Source organism: Microcebus murinus, chromosome 2 (genome assembly GCF_040939455.1).
Source record: "Microcebus murinus isolate Inina chromosome 2, M.murinus_Inina_mat1.0, whole genome shotgun sequence".
Lineage (NCBI taxonomy): Eukaryota > Metazoa > Chordata > Mammalia > Primates > Cheirogaleidae > Microcebus > Microcebus murinus.
The window spans coordinates 74309368-74328275 of NC_134105.1; the positions used below are offsets into that span (position 1 = coordinate 74309368).

General features: G+C 37.6%; 1 protein-coding gene across 6 annotated transcripts in view; it reads right to left on the reverse strand.

Moving 5' to 3' along the window:
• The window catches only part of EVI5 (ecotropic viral integration site 5), a 203528-nt gene that overhangs the window by 30465 nt on the left and 154155 nt on the right, over positions 1-18908 (reverse strand). For all 6 annotated transcript variants that reach the window (XM_075999852.1, XM_075999853.1, XM_012790919.2 and 3 more), the window contains one exon: positions 16322-16417. In XM_075999852.1, the coding sequence (XP_075855967.1) occupies positions 16322-16417 (96 nt within the window). The remainder of the gene's footprint in view (positions 1-16321; positions 16418-18908) is intronic.

The following is an 18908-nucleotide window of genomic DNA, read 5'->3' on the forward strand; positions in this document are numbered from 1 at the left end:
CCACCTGGTTCTGTTCCTTGGCCAGTGCGATATATCCCTTGAGGATATTTGGTCCTTTAATTCTGAGTACCAGGTCGAAATCTCCAGTTTTAGGCTGATTCTGTATTTTCTAAATTGGCTGCTTACTCAAATTTCAGCCTAGAAATCCATTAACAAATCCTCCTGCAGACATATGCTACCCTAGTTAATATTCCTAAGAGTCTTCCTTCCTTGATATCTTATTTTTTCTAAGTTCTAATATCTTTCCTCACTTGGTTTTTTATTTTGATTCTAAGTGGTTCCCACATTTCACCTTACCCCTCTCCCACTATGCTTTCATGAATCAACTCAAGTTTCTTAAGGAAATTACTATCGTTAGAGGCACATGTCTTCATTAACAAGTTTAAAAATATTTTTTACCCACAGGAGGAAGGAGATATATATAATTGGGTATAACATCCTCTTTTTATGAATATAACATAAAACTTAAAAGGAGTCTGAAAGTCTTGAATAAGGTAAGGCATCCTTTGTGGGATTATTATAGTTTTTCCCTGATGGTATATTATACAATCTTTTTGGAGGCAAGGAATAAATAAGAAGATATGTTTCGGCCAGGTGTGGTGGCTCACACCTATAATTCTAGCACTCTGGGAGGCTAAGGCGGGAGGATTGCTCGAGGTCAGGAGTTCTAGACCATACTGAGTAAGAGTGAGATCCTGTCTCTACTAAAAATAGAAAGAAATTATCTGGACAACTAAAAGAAAAAATATATATATATACACATATATAAAATTAGCTGGGCATGGTGGCACATGTCTGTAGTCCCAGCCACTTGGGAGACTGAAGCAGAAGGATTGCTTGAGCCCAGGAGTTTGAGGTTGCTGTTCTAAGTTCTAATATCTTTCCTCACTTGGTTTTTTATTTTGATTCTAAGTGGTTCCCACATTTCACCTTACCCCTTTTTCCCACTATGCTTTCATGAATCAACTCAAGTTTCTTAATGAAATTACTATCTAGGCTGATGTCACGGCACTCTAGCCTGGGCAACAGAGCCAGACTCTGTCTTAAAAAAAAAAAAAAAAAAAAAAGATATGTTTCCCTAGAGATGAAAAAAAATTAATCTAGAAACAATTGCTGGAAGTTTGGTTGTCAGTTAAATTCCAAACTCCTTAAATAGAATGCATTCAATAGCTAATTCATTGACTAGCAAATTCACATCATTGAATAAGCTTATATTTCCTTATTTAGTATCTATGAAGTGAGTTAACTAATTTTATCATGTTTTTGTTTCTGGAAATGTCAAATGTGGCTAGAAAATCTCAGTTGTGTGTTTTTAGAAAGTCATCTAATATTTAAAAGGTATGATTTTTAGTAGCAGCCACTGAAAACTGAAGTAGAACCTGAAGGGTCAAGTCAGACAAATTTCTCAGTCTTAGAGGGAATAGAATTTCAGAACATGCTGCAGAAAGAAAAATAAAGAATATAAGATAAGAGTAGATTTTTATAACCAGATGTTGGGTTCTCATCTGAGAAAAGTAATTTAATTTAATCCAATTAAACTTATGGAACTCCTACTATATTTAGTATGTGAATGTTAAGTGGGCCAGCAGGATTATAGTAGGGCAGTGGGATGCAGATTAGAGGCCAGAATGCCTGGGAATTAGTTCCATCTCAGTTACACTAGCTGTGTAACTCTGGGTAAGTCCCTTAACTCTTAGGGCCTCAGTGTCCTCATTTATAAAACGAAAAACTAGATAAATTTAAAAAACATTTCTGGTTTAAAAAATATATGAATCAAGTGGGCGTGGTGGCCAAGCCTATACTCCCAGCACTTTTGGAGGCTGAAGCAGGAGGATCGCTTGAGGCTAGGAACAAAGCAAGACCCTGCCTAAAAAAAAAAAAAAAAAAAAAAAAAAAGAACCTAAATCTCAGCTTTAAGTATTTTACATAGTGACATTACTCCAGACCCAAAATTATGCATGGTACAACAATTTTTAAAATGAACTTCAAATAAGATAAACTATGTATCCAAGATAAAACAGAACATATAAGAGGAACAGAAATAATAGCCACTCATTTATAGAAGTTGTAAGAATGAGTTTTTAAGATTAAAGAAGAGTGTAAACATTTAAGGGCTGTAAAACAATTTTCACAGGAGTACAAACGGGATCTCTCGTTATCTACATGGGATGTTCTGTGCAGTGAAGAGAAGCTATTTACTTGCCCTGAGAGTTATATAAGCTCCTGTGTCTCCTGCATGGTACCTTACACTGCACTAATGAGAGAAAGAGTAAGTTTAAGGGAAAACTTCTTTTATTAAGAAGTTGTTACACTGGGGAAACTAACATTTTCTATGGTAAAAACACAAATGTTGTAACAACATACATGGAAGTTTTTCTTAAACATTAAAATTTTCTTAAAAATTAAAATTCAGCAGCTGTCAGTACAAATAGAAAATACTATTTTAAATTCTTATTTCTGCCTCCAGAAGTAGACAGCTGTTATCAATGTAATTTTGGGGTAAGAATGTCAATTCTGTTCTTAGGTACCTCTCTGTAAACTGGGTAACATACTTGGAGCTTTACAGTATCTAAATGGAAATGAAGACCAGGAAAAATAGTATAGAATACACATGAATTTAAAAAAACAAAAAACAGTATCATTCAGTGTGAAATAAAGAGAAAAAAATAGCTGCAAATAACTACAGAAGAAATGACTAAGTTATTTTCTACCTTTAATATTTTGGTTTTAATCCCTGACGAAGATCAGCATTGAATGAGTCTTTTAAAAGCTTCCTATAGAAGCATGAAGGAAAGCAGAGGAGGTGAAATCCATATTTGCTGTAGAACAGTTTATATGGATCAAGATAGCGGACGAGAAACACTGCCAGACAGAGTGTCTCTGCAGAAAAGACAGATTCTAGCAGAAATTAGAAAAAAGAAGCAAGAAGACGAGCATACAGCGGATGAGGCCGGAAGGAGGGGTAACTGAGACTACGGGAGACTCCACGGGAGGAGGCTGTGGAGGAGAACTGGAAGCTGAGACCGCCGGAGCAGCCCAGAGACCAGAAGGAAGGGTAGGTGGATCAGTCACCTTTCCCCTCCCCTGCATCTGGGACTGCTGGTGGGCTCCCCAGCGGGTGGAGAGACCTGCGGAAGCCAGCCCAGAGACGGCCACCGCCAGCGAGTGGTAAGCCAGTAGCGGACCCGGCACCAGGCTCCCAAATCCCTTGAGGCACCTCCGTGTGCACAGACCCGAGCCGCGCGGCAGGCGCCATATTGCCTCCTTCTCCCCTCCGCTGACCCTACCCGCGGCTGCCCAAAGAGATAATATAGCTACCAGCCAGAGGCACCTCCAGGGATCGGGACCTTCCCTTTTGGGACCCTACAGCTGACTAAGGGGAACTAAGGCTGTGAGCTCCCTATCCGCCGGCCCTCCCAGGTGCTGCTGGCACAGTGATCCCAGGAGAACGGTGCAGACCTTGAGGCTGAGAGACACAGACCCAGCGTGGGCTGCCTACGGGTGAATTGGACTGGCACTGCTCTCCCTGGTGGGGATATAGTTTGAACTCTGGGGTCAGAGGTGAGACCAGCAGACCAGATCCCGTGCACCGAGTTCTCCCATTGCCCAGGGCACAGAAGGGATATACGTGAACAGCCTACTGAGGTGTGTGTGCCTTCAGGGGCAGATCAGCGTCCTAGAGGGCAACTCTCCTCCCAAAAGGAGGCCATATGCCCAGCCCAGGTGGCATTCCTGCGCAGGGAACCTCCCCGCTGGCATCACAGTCTGCGGAGGCCTGGTGGCGTGTGGTCTGGCCTGCTAGCAGACGCCCAGGAGTAGCTACAGACTTGGGGAGGGTGGAAAGAAGCCAGGCCCGCTCCAGACTGCGGGTCTCAGACAGCCCCACCCTCACACGCAGACTTTCTGGCTGAGCAGGACCATTCCAGCCCTGCCCTGACAGCTTTTCTTGGAAGCAGAGAACAGAACTTTGACCCCCGCTAATGGCATTGGTGGTGCCTGAGGGCAGGCTTACCCAACCCAGCTCCGCCCAGACTCTCTCCTAGACCAGTCCTCACTGAGGGGGATAAAAGGACACACTTGGAAGTCCCAGAGCCCCACCGACCACCTGAGGCACTAGAGTGCCTCCCTACAGGAACAAGAGCTGATAACAGGACACAAAAACAACAGCGTAGCCTGTTCCTCCAAACAAGTGCCATCTACTGACAGGGAGGACATCCTGCACAGCCTTTTCACGGCACCTACTGACTCATTATACAGGGAGTGGTCGAATCTCACCCACAGACACCACCTATCAGCTCAGAAACTAAACAAGGCATGTGAATACCCAAATAAAAACCTAAAGAAAAGAAACAACAACTGATGGACATGGGAAGAAATCAGTGAAGGAACTCAGGAAATATGAAGAACCAAACGGAAAACACCCCCACAAAGAGGAGCACCAGCCCCCTAGAAACGGACACCAACCCAAATCAGGCAACCAAAATGACAGAAGAGGAATTTCATATGTGGATCATAAGAAAACTCACTTACCTGCAAGAACAACTCAATAACCAACACAAAGAAACTACGAAAAGCCTCCAGGACCTAGAACAAAAGTTCACTAAAGAAATAGACACAGTGAGGAAAAGTTTAACCGAACTTCTGGAAATGAAGAATCAACTCAGGGAACTACAAAATACACTGGAAAGTCTCAAGAACAGGGTAGATCAAACAGAAGAAAGAATCTCAGAGACTGAAGATAACATCCTCCAACTAAGTAAAACCGTCACAGAGATAGAGCAGAGAAACAAGAGAAAAGAGCAAAGCCTACAAGAGATGTGGGATTATGTGAAGAAACCTAATGTGAGGGTCATAGGGTTACCAGAAGGGGAAGAAGGCAACACTCAAGGGTTGGACAAGCTATTTGAAGATATAATAGAGGAAAATTTCCCAGGCCTTGCTCAAAATCTCGATATACAAGTTCAAGAAACTCAGAGGACCCCTGGGAGATTCAATGCAAACATGAAGACGTCACGACATGCAGTCATCAGACTGACCAAAAATATCAACTAAAGAGGCCCTTCTAAAAGCTGTAAGACGAAAGAAGCAAGTGACATACAAGGGAAAGCCAATTTGAACAGCACCAGACTTCTCTAATGAGACTTTACAAGCAAGGAGAGACTGGGGCCCCACTCTCACTCTACTGAAACAAAACAATGCCCAGCCTAGAATCTTATTCCCTGCAAAACTAAGCTTCATATATGAAGGAGAAATTAAGACATTCTCAGACAAGTAGAGTCTCAGAGAATTCACCAAGACAAGAACAGCCCTATAAGAAGTACTCAAAACATGTTACAACAGAACACCATAATAAAAACTCACGAATATAAAAATAACCAAAACCCAAAGATTAAAGGCCAGATAATACAATGGCTCAAGAGAGAAATCAAAGCAACAACATCCAACCCAACAGAATGAACAATAATCTACCTTACCTATCAGTTCTCTCAATTAATGTGAATGGCTTAAACTTTCCACTCAAGAGACATAGGCTGGCTGAATGGATAAGAAAATACAGGCCAAGTCTATGCTGTCTTCAGGAAACACATCTAACCTGCAAGGATGCATATAGACTAAAAGTAAAAGGGTGGAGATCAATATTCCAAGCAAATAGAAGCCAAAAGAAGGCTGGTGTAGCAGTTCTAATTTCAGACGATTTAGTTTTTAAACCAACAAAAGTAGTGAAAGACAAAGAGGGTCATTATATAATGGTGAAGGGCACACTTCAACAAGAAGAGATAACAATTTTAAATATATATGCACTCAACTTAGGTGCACCCAGTTTCATAAAGCAAACCTTACTGGAGCTAAGCAAATGGATTAATAGCAACTCCATAATCACCGGAGATTTCAACACCCCACTGACGGCACAAGACAGATCCTCCAAACAGGAAATTAATAAAGAAATAATGGACTTAAACAAAACTCTAGAACAATTGGGTCTGACTGACATTTACAGGACATTTTACCCAAAATCCACTGAATATACGTTCTCCTCATCAGCTCATGGGACATTCTCTAAGATTGACCATATCCTAGGACACAAAGTAAATCTCAAGAAATTTAAAAAAATAGAAATCATACCATGTACCTTCTCAGATCACAGTGGAATAAAAGTAGAAATCAACCCTAACAGAAACTCACATTTCTACACAAAAACGTGGAAATTAAACAACCTCCTACTAAATGATTACTTCATAAATGAAGAAATCAAGATAGAAATAAAAAAATTCTATGAAGAAAATGACAATGGAGAGACAAGTTATCAAATCCTCTAGGACACAGCTGTAGCAGTTCTGAGAGGAAAGTTTATCTCCATAAATGCCTATAACCAAAAGTCAAAAAGATCAAAAATAGACAATCTAACGAAACGACTCAAAGAGCTGGAAAAAGAAGAACAGACCAACCCCAAACCCAGCAGAAGAAGTGAAATCAACAAGATCAAATCAGAACTAAATGAAATTGAAAACAGGGAAGCTATTCAGGAGATTAATGAAACAAAAAGTTGGTTCTTTGAAAATATAAACAAAATTGACACGCCACTGGCTAAGCTAACGAAAAGCAGAAAAGAGAAATCTCTAATAAGCTCCATCAGGAACAAAAAAGGAGATATCACAACTGATCCCAAAGAGATACAAGATATAATTTATGAATACTACAAAAATCTTTATGCACACAAACTGGAAAATGTAGAGGAAATGGACAAATTTCTAGAAACACACAGCCTCCCTAGGCTCAACCAGGAAGAAATAGATTTCCTGAACAGACCAATCTCAAGAGCTGAAATAGAAACAGCAATTAAAAATCTCCCTAAAAAGAAAAGTCCTTGTCCAGATGGTTTCACACCCGAATTTCACCATACTTACAAAGAAGACCTAGTACCTATCTTGCAGAAACTATTCCACAACATCGAGAATGGAAACCTCCCTGACACCTTTTATGAAGCGACTATTACTCTGATACCAAAACTAGGAAAGGATGCAACAAAAAAAGAAAACTACAGACCAATATCCCTAATGAATATAGATGCAAAAATTTTCAACAAAATCTTAGCTAACCGAATCCAGACGCTTATCAAAAAAATAATCCACCACGACCAAGTGGGCTTCATCCCAGGGATGCAGGGATGGTTCAACATACGTAAATCTATAAATGCAATTCACCACATAAACAGAAGCAAAAACAAAGATCACATGATTCTTTCAATAGATGGCAGAAAAACCTTTTGACAAAATTCAACACCCTTTCATGATACGAACACTTTAGAAAATAGGCATAGAAGGGACATACCTAAAAATGATACAAGCCATATATGACAGACCCATAGCCAACATCATACTGAATGGGGAAAAATTGAAATCATTCCCACTTAGAACTGGAACCAGACAAGGCTGCCCACTATCTCCACTTCTGTTCAACATAGTGCTGGAAGTCTTGGCTACAGCAATCAGACAGGAAAATGGAATCAAAGGTATCCAAATAGGGGCAGAAGAGATCAAACTTTCACTGTTTGCTGATGATATGATATTGTATTTAGAAAACCCCAAAGATTCAACCAAGAAACTCCTGAAACTGATCAATGAATTTAGTAAAGTCTCAGGATACAAAATCAATACACAGAAATCAGAGGCATTCATATATGCCAACAACAATCTAATTGAGAACCAAATCAAAGACTCAATTCCCTTCACAATAGCAAAAAAGAAATTAAAGTACCTAGGAATATACTTAACCAAGGACGTAAAAGACCTCTACAGGAAGAACTATGAAACACTGAGGAAGGAAATAGCAGAGGATGTAAACAGATGGAAATCCATACCATGCTCGTGGATCAGCAGACTCAACATCATTAAAATGTCTATACTACCCAAACTGATCTACAGATTCAATGCAATACCTATTAAAATCCCATCAGCATTCTTCACAGATATAGAAAAAATATTTTTACGCTTCGTATGGATCCAAAGAAGACCCTGAATATCAAAAGCAACTCTAGGCAACAAAAACAAAACGGGAGGCATTAATATGCCAGATATCAAACTATACTACAAAGCTGTAGTAATTAAATCAATCTGGTATTGGCACAAAAATAGGAATATTGACCAGTGGAACAGATGTGAGAATCCTGATATAAAACCATCCTCATATAGCCATCTAATCTTTGACAAAGCAGACAAAAACATATGCTGGGGAAAAGAATCCCTTTTCAATAAATGGTGCTGGGAAAACTGGATAGCCACCTGTAGAAGGGTAAAGCAGGACCCACACCTTTCACCTCTCACTAAAATCAACTCACGCTGGATAACAGACTTAAACCTAAGGTATGAAACTATTAGAATTCTAGAGGAAAATGTTGGAAACACTCTCCTAGACATCGGCCTAGGCAGAGAGTTTATGAAGAAGTCCCCAAAGGCAATCACAGCAGCAACAAAAATAAATAAATAAATAAATGGGACATGATCAAACTAAAAAGCTTCTGCACAGCCAAAGAAATAGTCATGAAAGTAAACAGACAACCTACAGAATGGGAGAAAATTTTTGCATCCTACGCATCTGATAAGGTGCTGATAACTAGAATATACTTAGAACTCATGAAAATCAGCAAGAAAAAGTCAAATAACCCTATTAAAAAGTGGGCAAAGGACTTGAACAGAAACTTTTCTAAAGAAGATAGAAGAATGGCTAACAAACATATGAAAAAATGCTCAACATCTCTAATCATCAGGGAAATGCAAATCAAAACCACAATGAGATATCACTTAACTCCAGTGAGAATGGCCTTTGTCAAAAAGTCTCCAAACAATAAATGCTGGCGTGGATGCGGAGAGAGAAGAACATTCCTACACTGCTGGTGGGACTGTAAACTAGTTCAACCTCTGTGGAAGGCAATATGGAGACACCTTAAAGCGAAACAAGTGAATCTACCATTTGATCCAGCAATGCCATTGCTGGGCATCTACCCAAAAGATCCAGTGACACTCTACAAAAAAGACACCTGCACTCGAATGTTTATAGCAGCACAATTCATGATTGCAAGGCTGTGGAAACAGCCCAAGTGCCCATCAATCCAAGAATGGATTAATAAAATGTGGTATATGTATACCATGGAGTACTATTCAGCTCTAAGAAACAATGGTGATATAGCACATCTTATATTTTCCTGGTTAGAGCTGGAACCCATACTACTAAGTCAAGTTTCTCAAGAATGGAAAAACAAGTACCACATATACTCACCAGCAAACTGGTATTAACTGAGCAGCACCTAAGTGGACACATAGGTACTACAGTAATAGAGTATTGGGCATGTGGGAGGGGGGAGGGGGGCGGGTATATAAATACATAATGAGTGAAATGTGCACCATCTGGGGGATGGTCATGCTGGAGACTCAGACTTGCGGGGGGAGGGGGGAATGGGCATCTATTGAAACCTTAAAATCTGTACCCCCATAATATGCCGAAATAAAAAAATAAAATAAAATAAAATAGTTTAAATGGTTAAAAAAAAATAAAAGCTTCCTATAAAAAAATTCAAATTATTTTATTAACTACTTTTAAAAAGAAAAATGCCAGAGTAAGGAGAAAAAGATTCAAAGAATATAAAAAGAAGTAAGTCTTCATTTAACGTTATCCATAGATCCTTGGACTTTAAGTGAAATGACATATAAAGAAACCAATTATTTTTCTCGTCATTATAAATGAAATATCATTAGAGAACCTATTGTACATTGTTTTGCTTAAAGTTATAATTTCCAAGAACTTATCAGTGATGTTAAGTGAGGATGTACTATACTGTCCTTTGATTGTTAATGTTTCTTATATCAAAAATTCCAGGTTAATAACAAAATCAGCATACATGTTAAAAACTATATTATCTAGGACATAAAAATACTTTTGGGGGGATATGTAATTAAATCCATAGGCCAGGTATACATAAACAGTTGTTAGAATTTTAAAACTTGAGTACTCACATATAAACATTTTCCAGCCTAAATGTCAGTGAAGGCTTTGTTTCGATTTCCTTTTATTTACTCAAATTCCTAATTGCTTATTTAGCTAGCAGAAATAATAAAAGACGACCCCTGTGACTGATGACTTAACTTAAAAACTGGCTCCCCAACAAAGGAAACAGGATGACAGAAGACCTTCTGGGGTACCAGAAACCAATACAGTGATAATCCCTAGAAAGAAAGTTGGTTTTATCTACCTGTTTTTGCCAGCCTTTTCCTGAAATAGCTTACATTTCTCAGATTTCTTCGGGAAAGGTATTTCAGTGATATCCAGATATAGCACATTCCTTCTCTTAAGTTCTCTCTTTCTTTCTTTTTTTTTTTTTTTGAGACAGAGTCTCACTTGTTGCCCAGGCTTAGTGAGTGCCGTGGCGTCAGCTTTGCTCACAGCAACCTCAAACTCCTGGGCTCAAGTAATCCTTCTGCCTCAGCCTCCTGAGTAGCTGGGACTACAGGCATGCGCCACCATGCGTGGCTAATTTTAGATATATTAGTTGGCCAATTAATTTCTTTCTATTTATAGTAGAGACGGGGTCTCGCTCTTGCTCAGGCTGGTTTCGAACTCCTGACCTCGAGCAATCCGCCCGCCTCAGCCTCCCAGAGTGCTAGGATTACAGGCGTGAGCCACCGGGCCTGGCTTAAGTTCTTTTTTAAATCATCCACCATTCTCTGATAAAAGGCGGAAAATTCTGAAGAAATAATTTTTAATAAGTTTATTCTTCAGAAGAATCAGGAAAAATTAAAATCTAATTGAAATAACTAGGCTAAAATGCTCCTATCTTCCTTCTAGGGACTCCTGCATCTCCATAGTTTTCCTCCTATTGCACTGGTGGTTTGGGTCTCCTCTGCTGGTTCTCTTGACCTTAAAGATTGGAAACGCCTTAGTACTTGCTCCTGGACACCCTTCTCTTTATATACAAATGCTATTTACATGCCAGTGAGTAGTACTCCACCTGTTTTTAGCACTGACCTCTCTTTAGAATTTCAGACTTACATATCCACTGCCTGGTATCTTCATCTGAATGTTTAACATGAATCTTAACCTTAACATAAACAAAACACAGCTCTTGATTTTCTATCTTTCCTTAATTTCAGTCAATGGCACCAACCAAAGACTCACTCAATTGCTCAAGCCAAAAATCTCTGAAGCCACTGACTGCTTTCTCTTATAAGAAAAATAGACTTCTAATACATCCACCTTGCAACATTTCCACTTCTTCCCTTCTTCTAAGCTACCTTTGATCTTACTTGGATGACTGTAACAGACTCCTAATGAATTTCCTTGTTTCCATTCTTTCTCTCCTATAATCAGCTCACCACTCAGCAAGCAGGACAAATGAGATCATTTACTCCCTGCTTAAAATCATCCACAGAAGCTAGGTGCAGGTGGTGTGCACCTATAGCCCCAGCTACTTGGGAAGCTGAGCGGGGAGGATTGCTTTAGTCCAGCCTGGGCAACACACTGAAACTTTCTTAAAAAGACAAAACCAAACAAAAAACCCCAATAACTATCCAAAAACTTCCTACTATACTAAGACCAAAGCTATTATATTAATATATATCCTAGCTTACAGAGCACTGTTTAGTTGTTATTTGGTATCTGTGGGAGATTGGTTCCAGGTCCTCTCAAAGATATCAAAATCCACTGATGCTCAAGGGTCTGGTATATATAGTATTTGCATATAACTTAGGCACAACATCCTGTATACTTTAAATCATCTCTAGATTACCTATAATACCTAGTATAATGTAAAGTCTATATATATATGCTATGTAAATAGTTATTATACTGTATCGTTCAGGGAAGAAGAAAAAGCCTATATGTGTTCAATACAGATGCAATTTTTTAATATTTTCAACTCATGGTTGGTTGAATCCATGGATGGGAAACCCATAGATATAGAGGGCCGACTGGATGTGATCTGACCCTATCTACCTCTCTAATCTTATATCATACCATTTTTCCTACTCTCCACTACACTCCAACCACACTAATATTGTTTCTCAAAAAAGTCACTTTATTTTCTTTGTGTCTTTGTGTCACTTGGTTTTTTTTGCTTTTGTTTTTGTTTTGGTCTGAAATGTTCTTTCCAATGATTTTCATACATTAGGAAGTTTCTTAGCATTCCTATCGCAGCTTATATGTTACCTCATCTGCAAAGCCTTTCCCAAACATCATTTATTCATTAAAAACATTTTCATGAAGTACACACTTCATGCCACCATTGTTCTAGACATGAGGGAAAGGTACTCTATCTCATTAGTAATCAGGGAAATGAATATTAAATCCATAATAAGAAACCTCTTCATAGTCAGAGAATGGCTAAAATTAGAAAGACTGACAATTCCACATGTTGATGAGGATGTAGAACAGTAAGAATTTTCTTCATTGCTCATCAGAATGAGCAAATAGAAAACCTACAGAATGGGAGAAACTATTTGCTCTCTACACTTCCAATAAAGGTTTCATAACAAGAATCTATCTAGAACTCAAAAGAATTAACAAGAAAAAATCAAACAACCCCATCAAGAAATGGGCAACGGAAATGAACAGAGAAACTTTTCCAAAGAGGATAGAATAATGGCCAGCAAACATATATAAAAATGTTCAACATCTCTAATCATTAGAGAAATGCAAATCAAAACCACAATGAGATATCACCTAACCCCAGTGAGACTGGCCTGTATCAAAAAATCCCAAAACAACAAATGCTGACAAAGATGTGGAGAGACGGGAACACTCTTACACTGCTTGTGGGACTGCAAATTAGTGCAACCTTTGTGGACAAGAATTTGGAGATACCTCAAAGAGCTAAAAATAGAAATATTATTCGATCCAGCAATCGCATTATTAGGCATCTACCCAAAAGAGCATAAGACATTCTATAATAAAGACATCTGCACCTGAATGTTTATGGCAGCACAATTCACTATTTCAAGGACGTGGAAATAACCCAAGTGCTCGTCAATTCATGAGTGGATTATTAAAATTTGGTATATGTTTACAATGGAATATTACTCAATTCTAAGAAATGACAGTGAGTTAGCACGCTTATATTATTCTGGACTGAGCTTAAGCCCATTATCCAAAGTGAGGTGACACAAGATCAGAAGAATGGGCTCCATATGTACTCACCCTCAAATTGATACTGACTGATTAACACTATGGTGCTCAAAGGGTGGTGGTGTCCACCAGGGATTCAGGGGTTTGGGGGGTAGACCCACATCTGAGGGATGTGGTGAGCATTGTAGAGGGGAAGGGCATACCTCTAACCCTTGCTAGGGAGAGGCAAAGATATAAATGCAACCAAAATGTTTGTACTCTCATATTTTCTTGAAATAAATAAATAAATAAAAAGAATTTTCTTCACTGCTCATCAGAATGTAATTTGTCATAACCACTTGCAGCAATGTTCTTAATAGACCAAACTGGAAATAATCCAAATATTCATCAACAGAATAAGTAAATCATGGTATATTTATACAAAGGAAAATTACACAGCACTGAAAATTAACCATCTATAGCTACATTTTAAAATGACAAAATAAAATCGCACAATGCTAAGCAAAAGAAGCAAGGTACAAAAAAATAAAGCCATTTATATAAAGTTCAAAAACTTACACAATTGTATTAAAAGTCAAGATCATGGTTATCTTTGAAGAGGAGGAGTAGTGGTTGGAAGAAAAAATATGAATGGGGTTCTGGGGTCTATTTCTGGGACCTGGGTGGTAGTTATGATTGTGATCATTTTGTGATATTTACTGAGCTGTAAACCTTGTGACCTGGGTACGTTTCTGTATGTTATACTTCTATATGAAAGTTTTTTAAAAGTTTATTCTTTAATTATTAAGTTTTTATGATTATGAAGCCACTCTATTATAAAATGTTAAGGAAAATAACCAGGGAACTCCCACTAGGTCTCCTTTATGAGGAAGCAATAGAGAAATTTCTATTCAGTCTTAGTATCAGGAATAGTTGTGGTTCTTCTAATTGGTCTGTTTTTATATAAAAACTCTGAAATGTTTAAGTAACCAGGTTTCCCCTTTTGTGTTGACTTAGCTGAAAACCTTAAGAGTTAAGTTTGAGGCCCAATTACCGGAAATATATATTTTTGTGGTATGTATTTTTATATTGGTCTTATTCATGGTTCCATATTATATTTCTACAGTTATTCTTCCTTCCTTCCTTTTTCTCCCAAAATTGTGGTTTGCTATTTTGTAGCATTTGTAGATTTACCTAATCCTATCTGGAATAAGGAAGGGTCCTAATGAATAAAATTACTTTAAAGGATTTTTTTCCCTTTCTTCTTAAAAAGATACATAGTTTGATTTCTACTCTTTAATTTGCACAACCTGGTTTTTATATTTTAATAGTAGCAAATTCTACCCTGTTGATTAATTTTGTTTTCATGTTTTTATAAGATAAGTCTGCTTTCATAGGCTACACACAAAAAACTGACATTAAAGTTAAATTTCACATGAATTATTTTCTGATAATCCTGACAAGCAGAACATGATTATTTTTAGTCAAGGCACATGACAGGCAAAATTAATGTTTGTTGACTGAATTTTTAGACTAGTTTTGGAAATAAAGTCAATCTATATGCAATTTGCTTAATTCAGCACCATTAAAGCTTCCTTATCATTAGATGTCAAAATTTTAAATGGGAGCTGGCTTTATTCTAGTCATAATTCCTCTTGAGAACACCTTTTTGAACATGATATAATTCCTATGGTTTTTGAGAGTAAGGATTTCTAGTACATGCTTATTTGTGACTTGTTCTCTCATCTGTGGCTAGATACCAGTTTACAAAAAATACACGCAAATAGGCAAAGATTATATATAAGATCCTGAATCCCTCAAATGTTATCACAGCTGAAAATGAATATTTATAGGAATGATCCTCCAAATTTCAAAACAAACTGAACCACAGCTAAGAGTGATCGTTTTTGTTTATGCTTTGTTTCTTGTTAATTTAGAATTTATTCTTAGATTGACTACTGGAGTCTAGGAGGTATTACCCAAAACATCCACACTTTAACTGAAGTGTGTAATACCAGGAAAGGGTAATGTCTAAACTTTTTCCTTTGAGGTTTAAATTCACCTAGTGGTTAAAATGAGTTTCTTTCTTTTTTCTCTTTCTTCTTCTTTTTTAAACAAATGGGGGTTTATGCTACCCTTTCAATCTCATCACTATGAATAAACATTATTTTATAAATAATTCAAAACAAGAACCATGGTTTTCCATTTATGTGTAGCCAGATATTTATAATTAGAAAATAATAAAGGACAAGGAAATTGACCTAGAGCCACATTAAAAAAGTATCTCTCTAGTCGAAACATACTAGTTTAAATAATTTACTCAGTATAGTATCTAGTAAAACTCTTGAAAATTTTGTGAGTTGAAGCTCACAGATTCAAGGTAGTACCAGTTTTAAAAGCATTCGAATACTAAGAAATCTGTTAACTGATATTAGGCAAGTATCCTTTTTTGCAATCTCAGTAATACCACCACGAGGGGGAAAAGAAGACAAGAGTAAAAAGACTTCCCTCTATCCACAACGGTAAATACTACAAATCTATTCTATAGGTATAAGGAAAATTTCAATTTAATTGAAGTAACTTTGACATCCAAGCAAACTATCAAGACTTTTCATAACATAATAAAAAAATAAAATATTTGCCATGAAAATATTAACCAATCATTTTAGGTCATGATTAAGAGGTTTAAGGAAAATAAATCCTCAATATTAGAACAGAAAAATCCTTGTTAAAAAGAACAATTTTCAAAAATATTATCAATTATAACTAAGAATACAGGCCGGGCGCGGTGGCTCACGCCTGTAATCCTAGCTCTCTGGGAGGCCGAGGCAGGCGGATTGCTCGAGGTCAGGAGTTCGAAACCAGCCTGAGCAAGAGCGAGACCCTGTCTCTACTATAAATAGAAAGAAATTAATTGGCCAACTAATATATATACAAAAAATTAGCCGGGCATGGTGGCGCATGCCTGTAGTCCCAGCTACTTGGGAGGCTGAGGCAGGAGGATTGCTTGAGCCAGGAGTTTGAGGTTGCTGTGAGCTAGGCTGACGCCATGGCACTCACTCTAGCCTGGGCAACAAAGTGAGACTCTGTCTCAAAAAAAAAAAAAAAAAAAAAAAGAATACACAGAAAATATTTAACATAAAAGAATCAGTCTTATAGCCAGTAACAAAGTGTTGTTACAATACAGAGGAAGGAAGGAAGAAATATGCAAAGATCAAAATTTATCACTTACCTCATGATTCAGCTCTGCTATCTGATCTTTCAGTTCCCTAATATACTGGTTAGAATCAGACTTGTTAAGCTGTCCTTGAAGCTTTCCTTCTTCTTTCTGTTGTGTGACAAAACAACAAAGCAAAAATAAGAGGCAATTTTTCACAGCACGTACTCAAATATTTCAAGATATGGAACAGCATAAGTACAAACCCTTAAATTCACTGCATTCTAAACAAAGTCATTCTCAAACTACCTCTGAAAAATAATTCATAGTGAACTATAATGAATGTTCCTAAATGCTTAATGGAAGTGGTTTACAATAAATACAATTCACAAAATGTACCTTTTTAAGAAGTCTTAGAAATCAATAATTGAATGGGTCTCCTCATGAAAAAATTACCCAAGAATTTCAAAGGCATTTATCTAGTTATGATGAGGGCAGATGATTCTCTATCCATACGTAAGAGATTCAATGTTTACTCAAGAAGATGGCAAGCTTCCCATAACTATACTGGGAATCTGCTTTTGCTTGGAGAACAGAGAAGGGAAAAAAGAAAAAGTTTTCCAAATCACTCCAAAAAGGGGAGGACAGTTCTGAGTCTCCTGTTTAATTTGCTCAGGAATGTGTATTGGGAATCCCAGATGTATTACAATTGATTAAAAGGTGCTCCTGATCCTAAGAGTTAGTGAGTGAGTTTTAGAAGAGCGTTGGGACTATTTTCCAGGGATATGGATTGGGAAGGCAAAGAGTTGCCTTTTTCCTATACCACCTGAAAACAAATATGAATTTTTAAGATTAAGAGCTTATTAAAGAGTGAAACTAAAATTATTCTTGGTATCTTCAGATTATTTTTAATTAGGAAGCCCTGTTGATGTTTAAAATGTTAAGCAGCTCTGATGCAGAGACATCTACTGAAACTACTTAATAACTCCTGAAATCAGAAGAGTATATCAGCTTATTTTTAACAGATGCCAACCACCCAGCTTCCTTCCATGGAGACAACTATTGTTAAAAGTATTTTAGTGTAGACTTTCCATGATGTTGTGTACATATATAATCAAACACACACAAATAGATGCACACATACTACAGATGCCATATATGCTGTTCTGCACTTTGTTTTTTTTTTGAGATCCATCTGCAGGATATGTTCTGCACTTTGCTATCATCTCTCAATAAGATCACTGAGATCACTGATATCAAAGATCATTGAATATCAGTACATATATAGTAGAAAGATACACATTCTGATTTTAGAGACCTTGGAAGTCCCTGTAAAAATTACTTTAGTGCTAAGTGTGTGTGTGTGTGTATATATATATATATATTTTTTTTTTTTTTTAAGAGACCAGGGTCTTGCTCTGTTGCCCAGGCTAGAGTACAGTGGGGCGATCATAGCTCACTGCGGCCTTGAACTCCTGAGCTCAAGTGATCTTCCTGTCTCAGCTTCCCAAGTAGCTGGGACTACAGGTATGCACACCTAGCTAATTTTTTGTAAAGATGGGTCTTGCTATGTTGCCTAGGCTGGTCTTGAACTCCTGGCCTCAAGTGATCTTCCTGCCACAGCCTCTCAAAGTGCTGGAATTATAGGCATGAGCCATCAAGCCTGGCTCATGGATTTTTTTAAAAAGTAGGTTTTAAAATGTGTATTAGGTTCTATACAATTACCTTGAGAGTCATGGGTTGCACTGAAGAGCATTTTCCAATGTGGATATTTTTATTGCTATCTTTCAATTACATTAAGAAAGGCCTTGAACATCCTCTGGTTTAGTCCTCTGACTGAAGGCAAGTCTACTCTCCACTTTTGTCCTGCATACATTTCCCTAACATTCTTGGCAGGAAGAGCTAACTAAAACTGCTCTAGCAACAGAACAGATAGTTTACTGTAGAGTCAAGGGACCATTCCAACAAGATTGCTCTTCTGCATTAACTGTCCTTCCTTCCTAAATTGCATCCCTAATTAACAATAGTCTATTCTTCAAATCCTTTTATCAAGTTATTTCTATAAGCCCCCTTTTTTGTTGTTTTGTTCTTTTTCTTTTGACAACCTGTCTTTAAAACCTTTTATTGGAATATGGCCTATTGAAGTGATTTAGCATAATTAATATTTGTGTAGATATAAAAGCACAACTATAGCTTCTATAGGCTTAAAACATTTTTCTTATACAGTTATGCGCCACATAATGACATTTTGGTAAACAATGAACTACATATATGATGGTGGTCCCAGAAGATTATAATGGAGATGAAAAGCTCCTACTGCCTAGTGACATAGGAGCCATCATAACATCTAAGCGCAACACGTCACTCACGTTTGTGGTGATGCTAGTATAAAAAAAATCTGTGCTGCCACTCATATAAAAGTGGCACATACAATTATGTACAGTACATAATACTCAATGATGACAATGACTATGCTACATGTCATTAACTATAGTATAGTATATGTATCTACTATACTATACTTTTTATCATTACTGTGGAGTATACTCCTTCTACTTATATAAAAATAAAAGTTAACTGTAAAACAACCTTAGGCAGGTCCTTCAGGAGATATTCCAGAAGGCACTGTTAAGACAGCTCCATGTGTTGTTGCCCCTGAAGA